Source organism: Callospermophilus lateralis, chromosome 4 (assembly GCF_048772815.1).
Source record: "Callospermophilus lateralis isolate mCalLat2 chromosome 4, mCalLat2.hap1, whole genome shotgun sequence".
Taxonomy (NCBI): Eukaryota; Metazoa; Chordata; class Mammalia; order Rodentia; family Sciuridae; genus Callospermophilus; species Callospermophilus lateralis.
In genome coordinates this window covers 158,663,447-158,678,940 of record NC_135308.1, presented here as the reverse complement: position 1 = coordinate 158,678,940, position 15,494 = coordinate 158,663,447, and the positions used below count along the sequence as shown (strand labels likewise).

At 61.5% G+C, this 15,494-nt stretch overlaps 1 protein-coding gene across 1 annotated transcript in view; it reads right to left on the bottom strand.

Annotated features, from left to right (window-relative positions):
- The window catches only part of Cacna1i (calcium voltage-gated channel subunit alpha1 I), a 79,914-nt gene that overhangs the window by 43,773 nt on the left and 20,647 nt on the right, over nucleotides 1-15,494 (bottom strand). The window contains 2 exon segments of the mRNA XM_076853328.2: nucleotides 5,922-5,981; nucleotides 5,984-6,018. Of these exon segments, the coding sequence (XP_076709443.2) occupies nucleotides 5,922-5,981; nucleotides 5,984-6,018 (95 nt within the window).

Below are 15,494 nucleotides of genomic sequence, written 5' to 3'. Positions count from 1 at the left end.
AGACCTCTGCTCCGGGGACCCCGGCAAGCAGGGCCGCCCCTCGGGGGAACGGGTGGCGGTGACAGGTGACAGGTGTCTTCCTGACAGCACCTCCCCTCCAGGCCAGCCCAGATGAGCACGGCCACCCTGCCAGGCCAGCTCAAGTAGAACTCGTGGGCATGTGCCAACCAGGGGCACAGCCTGTGGCTGGGGAGGGAACACAGAGGAGGGGACGCCTGTGCCGTGGCCTCCAGGCCTGGTCTGGCCGGGTCAGTGGAGGGCGCTGAGCAGGCAGGAGAGGCCGTCTGCCGCGCCTGCCACTGCCAACGCCAACTAATCAGGGGCACAGCGGGTGCCGGGGAGGCTGGGCCAAGCAGCAGACGGCCAGGCTGCCGAGGTCACAGCTGCTGGCCCTGGCCCAGCTGGAGAGAGCCCGTGGGCTGGCGGGGGGCCTCTGAACCCACCCAGCCAGGGAACCCCCATCTGTCCACCCAGGAGGCCTCAGGTCCCCAGAGCTGGAGGACCTGGCACCTGGGGGTCGGGCCCACCGGTCCCACTGAAGGTCCCTGTCCGCTGCGACCCAGCAATCCCTATCCATCCTGCCAACGTCCTGCCCACCCCTCTGTATCCTCTCTGGGTATGCGTTGGTGCCCTCCCCCGACCCATGGCAGCTCGTCCCAGCCCCATGGCCCCCAGGTCAGGTGCCACCTGCGGGGAGGGGCTGTGGCTGAGGTTCTTTTTGACCCCACACTTGGCCCAGGACCACACCTGGTGGCCCCTTGGATCAACCAGAGGTCCTGGCGTCCCTCCAGGTGTCCTGCCCTCAGGATTTGTGGAAACCACTTAGAACCTGACCCGGGCTGGCTCCCTTTGCCCCGCCCACTCTAAGCACTTCCAGGGTCCTGGCTGCATCTCATTTCCTGTTCCCAAGTCAGGCTCTCCCCAGGTATCTGGCCAGATGCTCCCCGCCACACGCCCTGCCCCGTCCACTCCAGGAAAGCAACAGCCCAGGAAGCCAGCCCTTGTCCCCTCCCCCTTCGCCCCAGCCTCCCTCTCTTCTTTCCCTATGGAGGCTGCGGCCTTTGGGAGCCTGGGGTGCGGGGGCAGACGCCCTAAAGCCCAAGGTGTGGCAGGGCTTAGTGCCCAGAGCCTTCAAGCAAAGGCGCGTCTCCATAATGAGATGTGCCGCTCCTCTTCCTCCCAGATCCTGCCAAGATCAAGCTCCCCCAGAAGGAATCCTGGGCCCTCCTTGTCCCTCCCTAGGATGGCTGGCCTGACGTGACCCCTCTAGGCATGTGCCTGGGCATGAGGACACGGGCCTCCTGCCCTAACCACTGCACTCTCCTGCCTCCTGCATGGCCCTGACTCAGCCCCAAGGGCCCTGCAGCGTGGCAACCCTGCACCTGGCAGGGAGAGGCCGCAGAGGTCTGCAGCAGAGCAAGCTACAGGCAGATGGGAGGTCCTGGCGTCCCCTCCAGTTGTCCCTACACAGGGACAGGGGCCCTTAACTCTGTGTCTCCTGTGGCGCTTGTCAGTCAAGAGGGCACCGAGTGCCTATGACAGAAAGAAGGTCAGGAGCCCTGGGATCTTGTAAAGGCAGGCTCAGATCCCAGCTCTGCCCTGCCCTCTGCCTCGGGGTCCCCGTCCATAAACTGGGCATCACCATGTTTTGAAGGAAAAGTGATTCAGCCCCTGTTAGACACTGTGACAGGTTTGTCCCAAGCACTTATGATGGTTATCAAATTCCCAGATGCGAACAACCTCCTCCTGCCTCCCCTGACATGTGTCCCCCGCCCAGCCACACTGCTCCCAGGGGACACCTGCACCCCACCTGTGCACATGTCACCTGCCAGGGACACTCTCTGGGACCTTCTGTGCACTTGGTCAGCTTCTTCTAAAACCAGCCGTGGGAAGACATCCCTGATGCCCCCCACCCCCCCACACACACCCAACGCTCCCCAGAGCCTTCCTCCACGTGGCCACCCAGGGCCCTGCACCAGCCAAGGTGCGGAACAGACTTGCAGCTCCCGCCACACACAGCATGGTCAGCACCCTGCCCGGCCCCAGGCCTGGAGTGCCTTCACACCCTTGGAGGGTCTGCCCCAGGAGAGACCACATTTAGAGATAATACAGCCCCCTCATGCCCAGGCCAGAGAAAGGTCACACAGTGAGGAAGCAGAAGCCAGTCTCCTGCCTCAAAGTTCACCCCTCCTCCCCCTCCAGCCTTCTCCTCTGCGTCTCCTTCCCTTTATCCTTCAGGGCTGGCCCAGGACAGAAGCTGCAGAGGCAGACCCGGGGGACTGGCTTTACACGATGGATTCGGTAAAGAGGACCCTGACTTCCAGCTCCCTGCTCATCCTGCACAGGCTGGAAACATGCAGGTAACCCGGTGCCTTCTGCCCCGTGCAAGGAGCGAAACTGAGGCCCAGGTGGCACCCCAGGCTTATGGCAGAGCACAGGCCAGAACTCGCATCCCCTGACCCCTACCAAGGACCTCAGTCGATCACGCTGGGGCTCTGGAGCCTCTGCTGAGATTTTACAGAGCAGGCAGCCACCCCACTCTCCACGGCTTTGCAATTAACAACCTGTCACTCAATTTGCCTGATACCAGCTCTCTAGCCTGCCATCTAGTGGCAAAACCGAGGACTACAGGCTACTGTGGGAAAGAACGTGTCCCAGGGCCAATGCCACCCTAGAGACAGATGGCAGGACTTGAGATGTTCCTGGGAATTTCACATTTAGGAGAAAGGGAGAGAAAGAGAGAGAGGGGGGGGGAGGGAAAGGGAGAGGGAGAGGGGGAGGGAGGTGGAGGAAACCCACAAAATCCTTCCAAGAAGCACATGTAAGGAGCCCATGCCCCCTCCCCAGGTCACTCACTCCCTGGTGACTGTGGGCAAGGGACAGGAACCTGGGGACAGGGGTCTCTCCGGGAGAATGAGAGCTGCACCAGAGGCCTCCAGAGACCCCACGTGCTCTATGAGCTGCGGGCTCCACTGTTAAATGACGAATATGGATTCTCCTTCAAGTCCCTTGGCACTGGCCCCTGGGTGCTTCTCAAACCTGCTCCCGCTTTGGACACGGAGGGTCGCACCTACCCAGCTCCCAGTGCAGGGCGCTCAGCTGAGGCAGAATTCAAGGGCCTCCCGGGGGCGGGGGTGGGGCATTAGCAGGAAGGAGACCCTGGGGACAGGCTGGGTCCCTCTCGGGCTTTCTTGGCGCAGAGCCTCTGTAATTGGCGCCCTCTGGGAGCACAGGGACGCTGGGCTCAGGACCCGTCCCTGCCCTTCTCCAGGAAATGGCAGGCTAACGCTGGGACTCGGAGTGACATCCACAGTCCAGGAGCCACTTAATGAGCTATGCACATGGCGAGAGGGGGCGGGGGCCCAGGAAGGACGGGCACAGGTGCCCACCCGTGGTCCTCTCACACCCAGGGACACGTGCACACGCGCCTTCATGGCCACCCCCACGTGCACACACGCACCCTCACAGGCACACGGGTGCACGTGTCCTCCCATGGACACACGCAGGTCCTCACACCCACACACAAACAGAAACACCAGCAAGCGTGAGAGCTGCCTCGGCGGGTCGGTACCCCCCCCCCAGGCCTTCCACTAGGAAACGTCCCCCGGTCACTTGGCCACGCCTGCCCGCCCCGGAGACCTGCGGGAGGTGTAGGTTCAAGATCTTGCAAAGCCACTGGCGTATGAGCCCTGCTATGAGCACAGGCACCTCCGCCAGGTGACCACAACTGTGGCCTCCCTGGCCAGGGGCAGGACAGTGGCAGGACGTGGCCGCCTCTGCCTCCCTCAGAAGTGGGGAGCTCTGGGGTGGAGCCCAGGAGAGATGTGGCCCCTGCTGGGGTGCCCCCCCAGTGCCCAGGCCAGGCGCACCTCCCCCTCCTCAACCCCCGCCAGCCCCAGCCGCCCCTCCGGGTGCTGAGCAGCCCGTGTTCAGCTGACCCACACCTCCTGCCAGGGGCATCTCTGAAACGACCTCCCTGACCCTCCTGTGGCTCCATCACCCTGGGCACCAAGGCTGCCACACCGTCCCCCAGCTCCCTGGCCACCTGGCTGATCCCTGGCTGCTCCCTACCAGCTTCCAGCAGGGACAGATGCTCCACGTTTGTGGAGTACGTGCATTTTACATGTGTTTTGGGGGTTCCCTTGAGCCACCAGGCACAGGTCTGGGTGCCAGGATGATGAAGTCGGCCCTTTAGCCTGTTTCCCATCACAGGCAGGTGGGGAACACAGGACAAGAGCACATGCTGTTGAGGAACAGCACTGCTTAGAAACTGGTGCCAGCCATGCATCTGCTGTGTGACCCCAGCGGATCACAGCCGTCTCTGGGCCTTTCCTTGTTTGGTAAGTGGGATAAAGATGGATTTGAACTGGGGGCTCTTTAAAGAGCTTTCTAGTGTTGGTCAGGGGTAAGAGGATGGAGTGAAGCTGGCCACCACAGCTCCCTGCCCCCAGCAGCTGTCCGATGTCCCTCCCCTGCCTCCCCAGAACAACAGGAGGTGGCTGAACCACTCCTCTCCCCAGGCCACCTCCAGGCCCAGCCAGCTCCAGTCCCCTCCTGGTCACCTTGCTCTACAAGCTTCCTGGAGCATGGCCTCCACTGCCGCCAGCCTGCCTGGGCTGACCGCCACCTCCACAGGCCTCGAGTCAGACCAGGGCCTCAGGGGACAGATGGACCAAAGATGTGGGTAGACACCTGAGGTGGGGGACAACACTGACCAGAGGAGGATAAGGAAGAGTTGGGGAAACGGAGGGTCAGGCAGGGAAGAGAAGCAAAGATCCAGACAGAGCCAGGAAAAGAGCCAGGCTCAGGGTGGACAGAGCTCGTCGAGATCCCCATCCGACACTGAATTGCTGTGTGACCTTGTGGAAGCCACTAATGCTCTCTGAGCCTCCACACAAGTTGCTGAAAAAATCAGCCTCTTGCCTAAACCACAGGACGTGGGTAGGGCTTACAAAAGTCCCCGTCCTGTCCCCTCAGGACTGAAGCACTATGAGCCCCTTCTCCAGATTTCCAGCCCACGCCTAACACAGGGCAGCTGCGGAGTCAGGGACCTAACTGGCTCTGGGGCAGCCTCACTGGCAACGCTGCCAGGGACAGGGGGTCCACAGTCCCGCCCTTTTCACCTCTAAAGGGAGGACAGTCCACCCCCCTCACAGGGTGGATGGTAAGCCTCAGAAAAGATCTGGCGCAGGGCACAGTGGCGCGAACCTGTGAACCCAGCAACTCAGGAGGCTGAGGCAGGAGGATGGCAAGTTCAAGGCCAGCCTCAGGAACCTAGCAAGACCCTGTCTCAAAATAAAAAATAAAAAGGGCTGGGGTGTAGCTCAGCGGTTAAGCACCATGGGTTCAATCCCTAGTATCACAAAAGAAAAAGAGACCAAGATCACGGAGGTGCCGTTGGACGGTGCCAGACAGCCACCAAGACTCGTGGTTACAAGATGGTATCTCTTAATGTGAGGTGGGTGTACGGACGGAGGGATGGATGGACGGGAGGATGGTCAGACAGATGGCGGGTGGCTGGATGGACCTCTGGGTGAGGACATGAGGGAGTTTAAGCTCTGCGTCTGTGAGCACAGGTCGGGGGGTTGGGATCGTGCCCCAGTGAAAGGCTGCAGAGCTCCCCTCAAACTCAGCAGCCTCTGTCCACACAGCCTGAGAAGACCACCCACAAGGGACCTCCTGTCCCTGAGCAGTCAGCCTCCCCAGGGTGGTGCCATCCAAGTTATTTTGGGACATCAGAGGTATCAGAGCCACCCTCCAGTGTCCCTGGGCCCAAACACTGTCCCAGGAGGCAGGGCCCATCTGTCTGGGCACTGCAGGCTCAGGCCTGGCCCGGGAAGGAGCTGGCCACCCTTCTCTGAGTGAATGAATGAGCTGGCTGGGTGGGCCAGGGCTGGGCAGGCAGGCCAGGGCCAACTCACTTGGCACGCGGTTGATGGCTTTGAGGGGCCTCAGGACACGCACGGTGCGGATGGCCGACAGTTGATGTTCTGGAGGTCCAGCGAGTACTCCACCATCCTGGAGAGAGAGGGGAGAGGATGAGGGAGGGAGGACGGACGCAGGAGAGATGGGGCCAGGGCCTGGCCCCAGGGGTCCCCGCCACCCGGCCCACCCCCCCACACCTTGAAGGGGTGAGAAGAGGGCTCAGAGTCCCAGCTTGCCTCAGCCTGGCTGTTCCTCTGCAAACAGGGCTGGTGCCAGCTTCTCCTGGCCCGTAGTGAGAGTAGAGGCAGGGGAGGAGACAGACCTCAGCCACCGTAGGCGAGCGCAGCGCCAGGTGTCCCTGGCCTGGAGGCCTGTGCACTACCCCTGACCTGTCAGCCCCTGCAGATAGAACTGCCTCCAAGCGGACCTCCCCACCCTGCAGGCGGCTCCTGCAGACCCACCTCGGAGGAGGGCCGAGGTGCAGAGGCATGGCCAGTCTGGCCAGGTGGAGACCGGGCATCACAGCCACATGAGAAACCGGGGGTGAGGTTAAGGAAAGTGGACCCCTTCTCCTTGGGAGCCCCCGTCCAGCAGCCAAAGCCCCATGCCCCCGAGGAGAGGGGCCAAGAGGTGATACCATGGGCTCTGGGTCACCAGGCGAATGGTGCCTCTGGAGCAGGGAGGCCCACCTGGTCTGGGCCTCCCTCCCTCCCTGCCTCATGGCCCAGGCAGCCCAGGCTGCATCTCCAGGACACCGCGGGTCTGCTGCCCTTGGTGGGTCCCCAGGGGACCTGCCCAGCCTGGTGCCAGCCTGGGGCTCACTGAGCTTCCAACCTGGGGGCCTCCCCCCCTCTGTCCAGGAAACCTGGCTCTTGCTGGAAGGTCCCTGCAGACGCCCAGATCTGCAGATGCTACCCCAAGTCCGCGAGGAACCAGGCCACTCTGGGTGCACCCAGTCAGGCAGGGGGCACTCGAAGGTGAAGAAGCCCCAGTCCCCACCCCAGCCCACCCTTCTGAGCCACACCAAGGGGCTGCTCCCCAGCCAGCCTTCCCAGATCCCCTGGGACGCCCACCTCTGGGGACGTTCAAGTTCCCAGAGCTTCCACCAGATGCAACCCCCTCCCCTGCTGGCTGCCCCGTCCCCAGGAGGCCTGGGGACCCTCCCCCACCCAGCCGGGGCTCCAGGGCCACTGCCAGCTCCACCCGCCACACGCCAGCAGGCAGGCTTTCGGCACCGCAGAGGCAGACCTGCGGCTGCCGGAGCCGCCCCCTCCTGCGGCTGCGAGAGTAACTGAGGGAGAGCTGCGTCTCCCCAGATGCCCCAGCCCCCCCCCCCCCCGCGGCCCCGCCGAGTGAGATCGCACACGCAGGCGCTCACACACCTGCACACCCTCGCACGTGCACACTCCCGCTCCAGCCCAAATCAGATGGGGAGTGACCTGAAAAAGTGAGACTAGAACTAGAGCCAGAGGCCCGGGGGACCCGAGGGGGAAGGGAGGGGGAAGGGAGAGAGGGGGAGGATGGAGATGGAGGGGGAGGGAGAGGAGGGAGAGAAAAGCGGGGAGGGAAAGGAGGGAGGAGGAGGATAGAGATGAAGGGGGATGAAGGGGAGGGGAAAGGGGGAAAGAGGGGAGTGGGGGAGGGAGGGGAGAAGGGGAGGATGAAGATGGAGGGGGAGGAAGTGGAGGGAGAGGGGAGGGAGAGGAGGGAGGGGGAGTATAGAGATGGAGGGGGAGGGAGAGGAGGGGGAGGGGAGGGGGAAGGGAGAGGAGGGAGGGGAGGATAGAGATGGAGGGGGGAGGGGAGGGGGAGGATGGAGAAGGAAGGGGGAGGGGAGGGCCAGGCAGAGCCTCAGGGTGGAGGCCTGGCAGTGGGGGAGGGCAGCGAACCCCTGGGGTGCGGGAGCGGGGCGCGCGAGGATCCCACGTGGGCGAGCCGAGCTGTCACTTTTGCGGAGCGCTCCCGGGCAGCCGGGCTGTGTGTGGTGGCGGCGCTGCGGGGGCGACCGCGGTGCGCACAGGGCTCACTCTGCGGTCCTCGCTCCTAGGCCCAGGGACCCCGCCCTGCCCGGGCAGCCAGGCCCCCTCCCGCTGCCCTCTCCGGAGGCCACGGCCCTGGCTGGAGCCGAGCCCACCGTCACCCGCCCAGTGTGCACTTTGCTGGGGACTGGGAGGGGCTCCCCAACCCCAAGGGCCAAGTCCCCCAGTCCTGTGTCCCAGAGTCTCAGAGCACACCTGCGCAGCCCTGGGCTTGCTCCCTGCCCCACAAAATCTTAGGAAAAAAAATACCTGGAGGCTTGGTCAGGGGTGGTGGATTGAAAAGCAAGTGCCCTGCCTGGGTCACACCATGCCACCCTGGACCAGGAAGGGGCCCGGCTACAACACAGCCAGACTCTACCCAGGCAACCAGGACTCCTACACACGTCCGCCCCACACGCCAGGGACAGTGGACTGTCCGTTAAACTCAGCTGCAGACCACTCCAGGTCCCAGGTAGGTGAGGGACCAGGAGGCCCGGCGCCATTCAGGCCTCTCTGAGAACTCCTGTTCTCTGGCTTTCCCAGCTTCTCCAAATCAAGGGACAGTGAGAAGAGCCTGGCCCTAAGCTCCTGAGGTCAACTGCCCAGTTTTAACTTTGGGGTCTGAACTCACACTTGGAGGAAACCTAGGGGCGCTCATGAGACTCAGGAGCTCTTGGCCACAGTCTGGGCAACCCCCTGCATCACCCCCACCCCCAAGGGGAACTGAAGCAGTCACCCTTTAGGAGGGCACTGCAGCCGCCCAAAGCCTGAGTCTGCACAGGTGTGGGGGGCAGCCCTGGAGCTACAGAGTGGCCCCGCCCCCTCCCTGCACCGGGTCTGCAGGTGGGGGACTTTCCATGCTCCCCTCAGACTACATCCGTGCAGCCCTCAGGGTCCCCCAGGAAAGGCCACCAAGGGAAATTTCTTTAGAATTCAGTGTGGAGATCTTAGCGCTGAGCTTCCCAGTGGCCACACCAAAAGGGGAAATGTGAGGTCACAGAGGTCTTGGCAGCATGAAGGACCTCGACACTGGATCCTTCCAGGGGATCCATTTGCCTAGACCTCTCTCCTGGGTCCTGTCTCCTGACTGGGGCTGGGCTGCAGTGTGTCCTGCCGGGAGTGAGACAGGGCACAAATGCGCTCAGTGACCAAGAAGCAGCAGTGGGCGCACCGCGTGGCGCACTATGGTTCTCGTTCTCGGAGGGGAAGAGGACAGGGAGAGACCGTTGGACAAGGGTGGCAAGAGAGAAGCAGACAGTGCTGCCCCCCTATTCTGAATGGCCCCTCACTGCCCTCGGAACAGTCCTGGGTGCTGACCACGGCCCTCCAGACCTCCTTCCACCTCCCCAACCCTGCTCCTGCCCCAGGCTCTGGGTGCTGGGCAGACCCAGCCAAGCATCCCCCATAGCCTCCTCCAGCCCCATCCAAGGGACCGGGCCTTTCCCCTGGCCCCCAACCTCCTCCAGGGCTGCCTCCTCCATGGGGGAGGGGGGACAACCGTGAGCAGGTCACCAGGGTGTGAGCAGCCCAGCACCATCCAGTCCAGGAGCCTCGGAGGCAGAGGCCAGGGCCACATCCACTGGCTGGAGGGACAGGACAGGGGACAGCTCTAATAGAGCTGGAGAAAGTCCTCAGGACTGAGGCAGGAGGTGGGCACCATCCTGGGGCATGGGGTGAGGGGACATGGCACAGCTGCCCCTGGGCTCCCTGCATGTCTGCCACCTGCAGACCTGACCACCTGGTGCCGGGCACCCAGTAGGCCTCAGGGAATCAGTTCATCCAGCACAGATTACACCTCCCATGTTTTGCAAAGGCCCCGGGGCTGGGGGGAAGCACTCCTCTCCCCCCACAGTGCCCTGAGGACAGTAGGAGCACCGTGGGCGCTGGAGACCAGGGGAGGAAGGGCCACGGGGGTGAGTAACCAGCAGGCTGACTCCCCTCAGGCCCGGAGAAGACATCAGTTTCGGGAGTGAGAAATTAATCCCTAATTACACAGTTACTTTATCACGCAGCTTCGGTGCTAAAAGTCTAGAAAAAAAAAAAAATCAACAAAACCCCTACCACCTCCTGCCAGTTCCCTGGCGCCTAATTAGGTAAGTAATTTTGCCTTAAAGTGAGCACTTCTGTCCTGAAATCACCCAGGGGAAGAGTGGCTGTCACGGAGGGTGTGGCCCTGCTGGGGTCCAGGACCATGACATCAGTTCCTAGGTCACCCTCCCCCAGCCCCCAGCCCTGGCTCCCAGGAGGCCCAGCGACCAGCAGATGACATCCCTCTGGTCCCGCCACCAGGATGGGCCCAGGATGGGCAGGTGGCCCCAGGTGGCCCTGAGAGCAGCCCAGCCCTTGAGGGAGGCTCAGGAAGCGGCGCCCCACCTGACCATGCCACCCTCGGGAGCTGGGGGGCTCCAAGGCCGCCTTGTCTCAGTGGTAGCCTGAGCCGTGTCCCAGCACAACAGAAGTCTGAGGAGGAGCCCAGGAGAGGCCTGGCCCCGTGGCCAGCAGCCCCACCCCCACCCAGCTCGGCCCAGATATGGGAGTCAGGGTCCCTTGGAGCCCAGGTTTCTATCCCTTGCAGCTCGGTTCTGGTGGGTTTAGGAGGTTTCCTGAGCACTCACTATCTGGCAGGCGCTCCGCACGCCTTGCCTTGGGCCATCCCCCCACAGTCCAACGGTGGCCTCCCGTGCAGGTGGGGAAACTGAGGCTCAGAAAGAGCCCAGGTGGGGAGGTGGGGAACCTGGGTCCCAGGAGCAGGCCAGCTGCTCTCTGGCTCATGAGCACCCCCAGGGCTGGTGGGGGGTGGGGGGGAGCAGAACACACAGCAGCACCCAGAACAGTCCTGGTCCTGGAGGCAGTGCCGTGCAGTGGTTAGGGCCCAGAGCCGGCTCCGATCACAGCTGGCTGCTGGTACACCTGTGACCCTGGGCAAGTCACTCAGGACGGGGCCTAGCACGAGGAGAGCAAGAGTGTGTGTGAGTAAACGAAGTCTGGTGTGTCGCACAGCCCACACTTGCCCACAGACCACTGCTTAAGGCCTCTCGGGGTCCCACCACCTGCTGAGGAAAGCCCAGGCAGTATTCTGACCTCGTCCCAGCACTGCCCACCCCGTGCCCTGCATTCCAGGGACACCAGGCCGTCTCAGTGGCAGACACTCCAGAGTCGCTGGCCCCTCTCCCTGGGCGCTCCAGACCCTGCCCCCGGCACACCTGAGCTCTGCCCTGGGTCCCTCTGTACCTCCGCTGGGGCACCTGGGCTCCAAGGTGTGTTCTGCACACGTCCCTGTTCCTTGGGACACCTCAGAGTTCCAGCCGTGTCCCCAGCGCTGAGCCCAGGGAGCGTCCCTGTGTGAGCTTGTCAAATAACTTGAGGACAAGATCAGCAAAAAAAAAAAAAAAAATCCAGGCTCTGACGAGCAGCGACAGGAGATGACTGAGATCCAGCATCTTTCCAGGAAAAAACCCCTCCCCTCCCCGGGGAGGATTTCTGTGTGTTGCCGATAAAAATAGGGTGCTTCCTCTATTTTCCAAGGGCCCACGGGGGCTTTCTTAAGATGTCACTGAAGCTGTAGCTGAGGGAGAGCTGAGGGCCTGGAAACTGCGGATCATCTGTCAGGAGGCGATGACTCAGACCTGTGCCGGCTGACAACTACGCCACGGCCTGGGATGGCATCTTGGCAGCCAGCACATAGTAGGTGCTCAGTGCAGAGAGGAAGAAAGGACACGATGAAGGGAATTAGGGAGCAGGCCCTAACCCTTGACCTTGACCAGCACCTTAGCACTCACAGGGGCCGTCTCACCCATCGTGATGGTCTCCAGCCACCAGACTCATATGTGGCAATCCTGACCCCCAAGGGCATGACCTTAGACAGTGGGGGCTTCATGAGTGACACTGGCAGCCAAAGGAAGCTGGTTTGCCAGCTCCTCCAGCGACTCAGCAAGAAGATGTGTCTGTGAGGCAGTGGGCCCTCACTGGACACCAAACCCGCCTGCACCCTGACCCTGGACTTCTGAGGCTCCAGAACCGTGAGAAATACGTTTCTGCTGTTTATAAGCCGCCCCGTTTATGGTGTTTTGTTATAGCAGCGTGACGGGACCAGCACACTCCTACACCCACACGAATCCTATGAGGCCAGTTCAGAGGTTATTAAGTTCTCTTGATAAGGAAGCTCTTGCTCTGAAACCAAGTTAGAGCAGGTTCAGAGTTGAGAGGGCACATGGAAGAGAGCCTTCAGCTGGCCACAGGTCTCAGGGAGCCACTCAGCTCCAGGAACCCCAGGGGCAGGAGAGCCTGGACCCCCACCCCCACCCCAAGCCTCTGCAAGTGCTATACTCCAGTAACTTAGCTCTGAGTGGAGCTGCCCAGTTAAATCTGAACTTCATATAAACAGTGAGTTTTTTTTATGCATGTCCCCAGTAAGCCCCATGATGTGTGTCCCCATGGAAGTTAGCCTCAGGGCCCCCCCACACCATTCTTGACACCATAGCAGGTGGGCTCAGCCTCTGGGAATCTAACAGCAGGGGTGGGGGCACCTGAGGCTCTCCCACAGCTTGGGGACTTTCCTCACAACTGTCTGAGGTTTGGTGAGGTTTCCTATGTCCTCAGAGGCTGACCAACTAGAATCCCAGATCTGGCCCAAATGGGCTGGGTGACCCGAGGCAGGCTACTAACCTCTCTGAGCTCACTCCACTTCATTGGCAAAATGGGTTGAACAACCCTGACCTCTAGGGGTCATGAGACTGTCCTGCTCCCATGGCTACAGAAAACCCAGCCCAGTCAGTCAAGTCAGCTCCTGCCAAACCAGGCAAGCACCGCGCCCCCGTTCTGCCCTGGGAAGGGACAGGGCCTGGGATTTCCCAGCTCCCTCCTGGCTCTCAGGCCACTTGGCATGGGTGGGGCTGACCCCACACCCTGTGGGAGATGGGCCTTGACCTAAGCCTGGCCAATCAGAGCTCGCCTGCACCCCAGCCCAACCTGATTGGCTCAGGGATGAGCACGTGCCAGGCCCTCAATCGGCGCCAAGGAGGCGCGGTTCCAGGCCCCATGGAATGGCTGGGAAATGGAAAGTGTCTTTCTGAACCACGGGGAGTAGGCTGTGAGCCCAGAGCCACCTGCCCTCACGCTGCCTTGGAGGAAGAAGCTGCAGCAGTGGCAGTCAGAATGGGACGGGCACAGAGGTGGGAGGGGGCGCAGGGTTGGCACACCCTTCAGGATTCTGGAGCAAGCCGGTCCTGAAGCCAGAGACTTTGTGACTTTCTCCTGCATCCCCCACGGAGGCTTCCATCCTGTTTCCATGGAAACAGGCCTGCACAGTGACCATCACCCTCTCCAGCCTTGCCCTCCATGCAAATGAGAAAACACTTGCACTCAGATTCCCACTGGAACCTTCCAAGATCCACGCCCACCCAACGCAGCTCAGCCTAACAACAACGGCCCGGTTGGGACACCTGGTGGCTCTGGACACCTGCCACTGTTCAATCCCAGACACAACTGACAGGTAGGAAACCAAAGTGGCCTGGAGCTGCCCCCATCCTCCTGGACCTGGGCTAGGCCCTGGGACCCCAAGACCATAGTTAGCCTCAGCCCCACCCTCAGAGGGTAGGCATGGCTGGGAAGTCCGGGAAAGATCAGGGCGCAAAGTTATGCCGGGGCCAGCAGGGTGCCTGTGCCTTTGACACCCGGGTGCTTCCCAGACCCAGGGGTAGGGCACACAGAGCCACAATGGAGGTGGGCCAGCACCAGAAGCTTCTGGAAACAGCCCATGAGGACCCTCTTTCCCCTGACCACGACTGGTCTCCAGAAAGCTTGCACTCATTGGTATCTGGCCCTGGATTTCCCCGCAGAGCTCCAGCAGCTCGGCTGACCAGAGTGGGCATGAAGAAACCGGGCCTGGAGAGGCACCTGGATGCTGGGAGTTGCGCGTTCTCCCCTCCTCCCATCTGGCCCGACCCCAGGGAACAGTGCTTGGTTGATTTAGCCAAGTCCGGTGATGCGTCCTGCTTGCCCAGCTCCCTGCAGCTCCGGATGGCCATGAGACCCAGTTCTGGCCAAGTGTGCTGGGAGCGGGGGTGGGGGGCTCCGGGAAGGAAAATGCTTTTCCTGATCCAAGTGGACAGGCCCGGCTGGCGTAGCCCTGACTCTCTCCCTGCCTCCAGCTCAGACCTGACACCCACGGCTTCAGCCACTGCCTTGTGACCCTGAAAGAGAGGTCTGGGAAGCCACAGGGATGTCAGGCCCCACATCACTGAGCCATGCCAGTAACCGCCAACCCCAGCACTTGGAGCTGTGTCAGAAAAGTAACAGGATGTGCTTGAGTGTGCTGGTGGGTCTTCTATTACTTGCAGCCAAACGCATCCCTGAAGGATGCTCCCAGCAAATTACACGTCCCAGGACCCGTCCCACAGCGGAGCCCAGCTCCCCAGGCTCATGGCCTAGCTCTGCCCCTTACCAGTCTGTGTCCTTGGGCAAGATACTCCCTGTCAGGTGCCTCATCGGTAAAGTGGGGAGGGCCACAGCCCCTCCCTCACAGAGCCCATCTGCCATTCAAGGATGGTGCAGGGCATCGCCCGAGAGCCCTCAGCAAACAGGGGATGTGCTTCGTCTTAGTCACACCCTGGACCATGCCTAAGAGGATTCCATTTCCTTTGCTTTTTCAAGTCCCACTGAGGGACACTCTGGACAAAGGGAACTCTCAGCAGCAACCGCAGAGGGGACGGAGGGGACACGCCTGCCTGCTCTTTTCAGAAAGCTCTAGTGGGGGGCTGGAGAATGATTCTTATTGACTTTCTGCTTCCCACAAGCCTGTCAGGGTCAGACTGGGAGGCGGAGAAGATGCTTCCGGAGCAGAACTGAGCGACTGATGTCACTGCCGTCTTCATTAACGTTACTCACGGCCACGGGAGGCCCCGCTCTGCCGCTCACAGAGTGCTGGCCCTGAGGGTTACTCAGACCCTGGACGCAGAGGCAGAGGTGAGCCCTCCCCACCCGCCTTTCCCTCCCCATGGTTCCCAGAAGTCAGCACCCAGCCCTCCTGAAGGAGGGCTAACGGGAGGGTCAAACAAGACCTCGCTGTGGACTTCACCCACGGCTGCAGAGGCCGGGCCACATTTTGGCTTTCTTTGTTTGTTTTTATTTTGTGGTTGTTGGTACTGGGGATCGAACCCAGGGTTGCTTGACCACAGAGCCACATCCCCAACCCTTCTTATTTTTTTTATTTTGAGACACAGTTTCTCTAAGTTGTTAAGGATCTTGCTAAGTTGCTGAGGCTGGCCTCAAACTTGCCATCCTCCTGCCTCAGCCTCCCGAGACACTGGAATCACAAATGTGTGCCACCATACCTGGCCCGTGTCATGTTTTTGGTAGGAGAGGAGGAAGAATGGCCAGCATGATGCACCAGAGGAGGCATGTAGACAGAGAGTATCTCAAGTTCAACAAGAACACGATTGAATCTTTCATGATCTACTAATGTACCAAGGCAGGGAAGTGCAGCTGAAGGCTGAACCAGCAAGGGGTTCAGCTGCCCCTGAAGAGCAGTGAGCCGGGGCTCTGCCGTGCCCT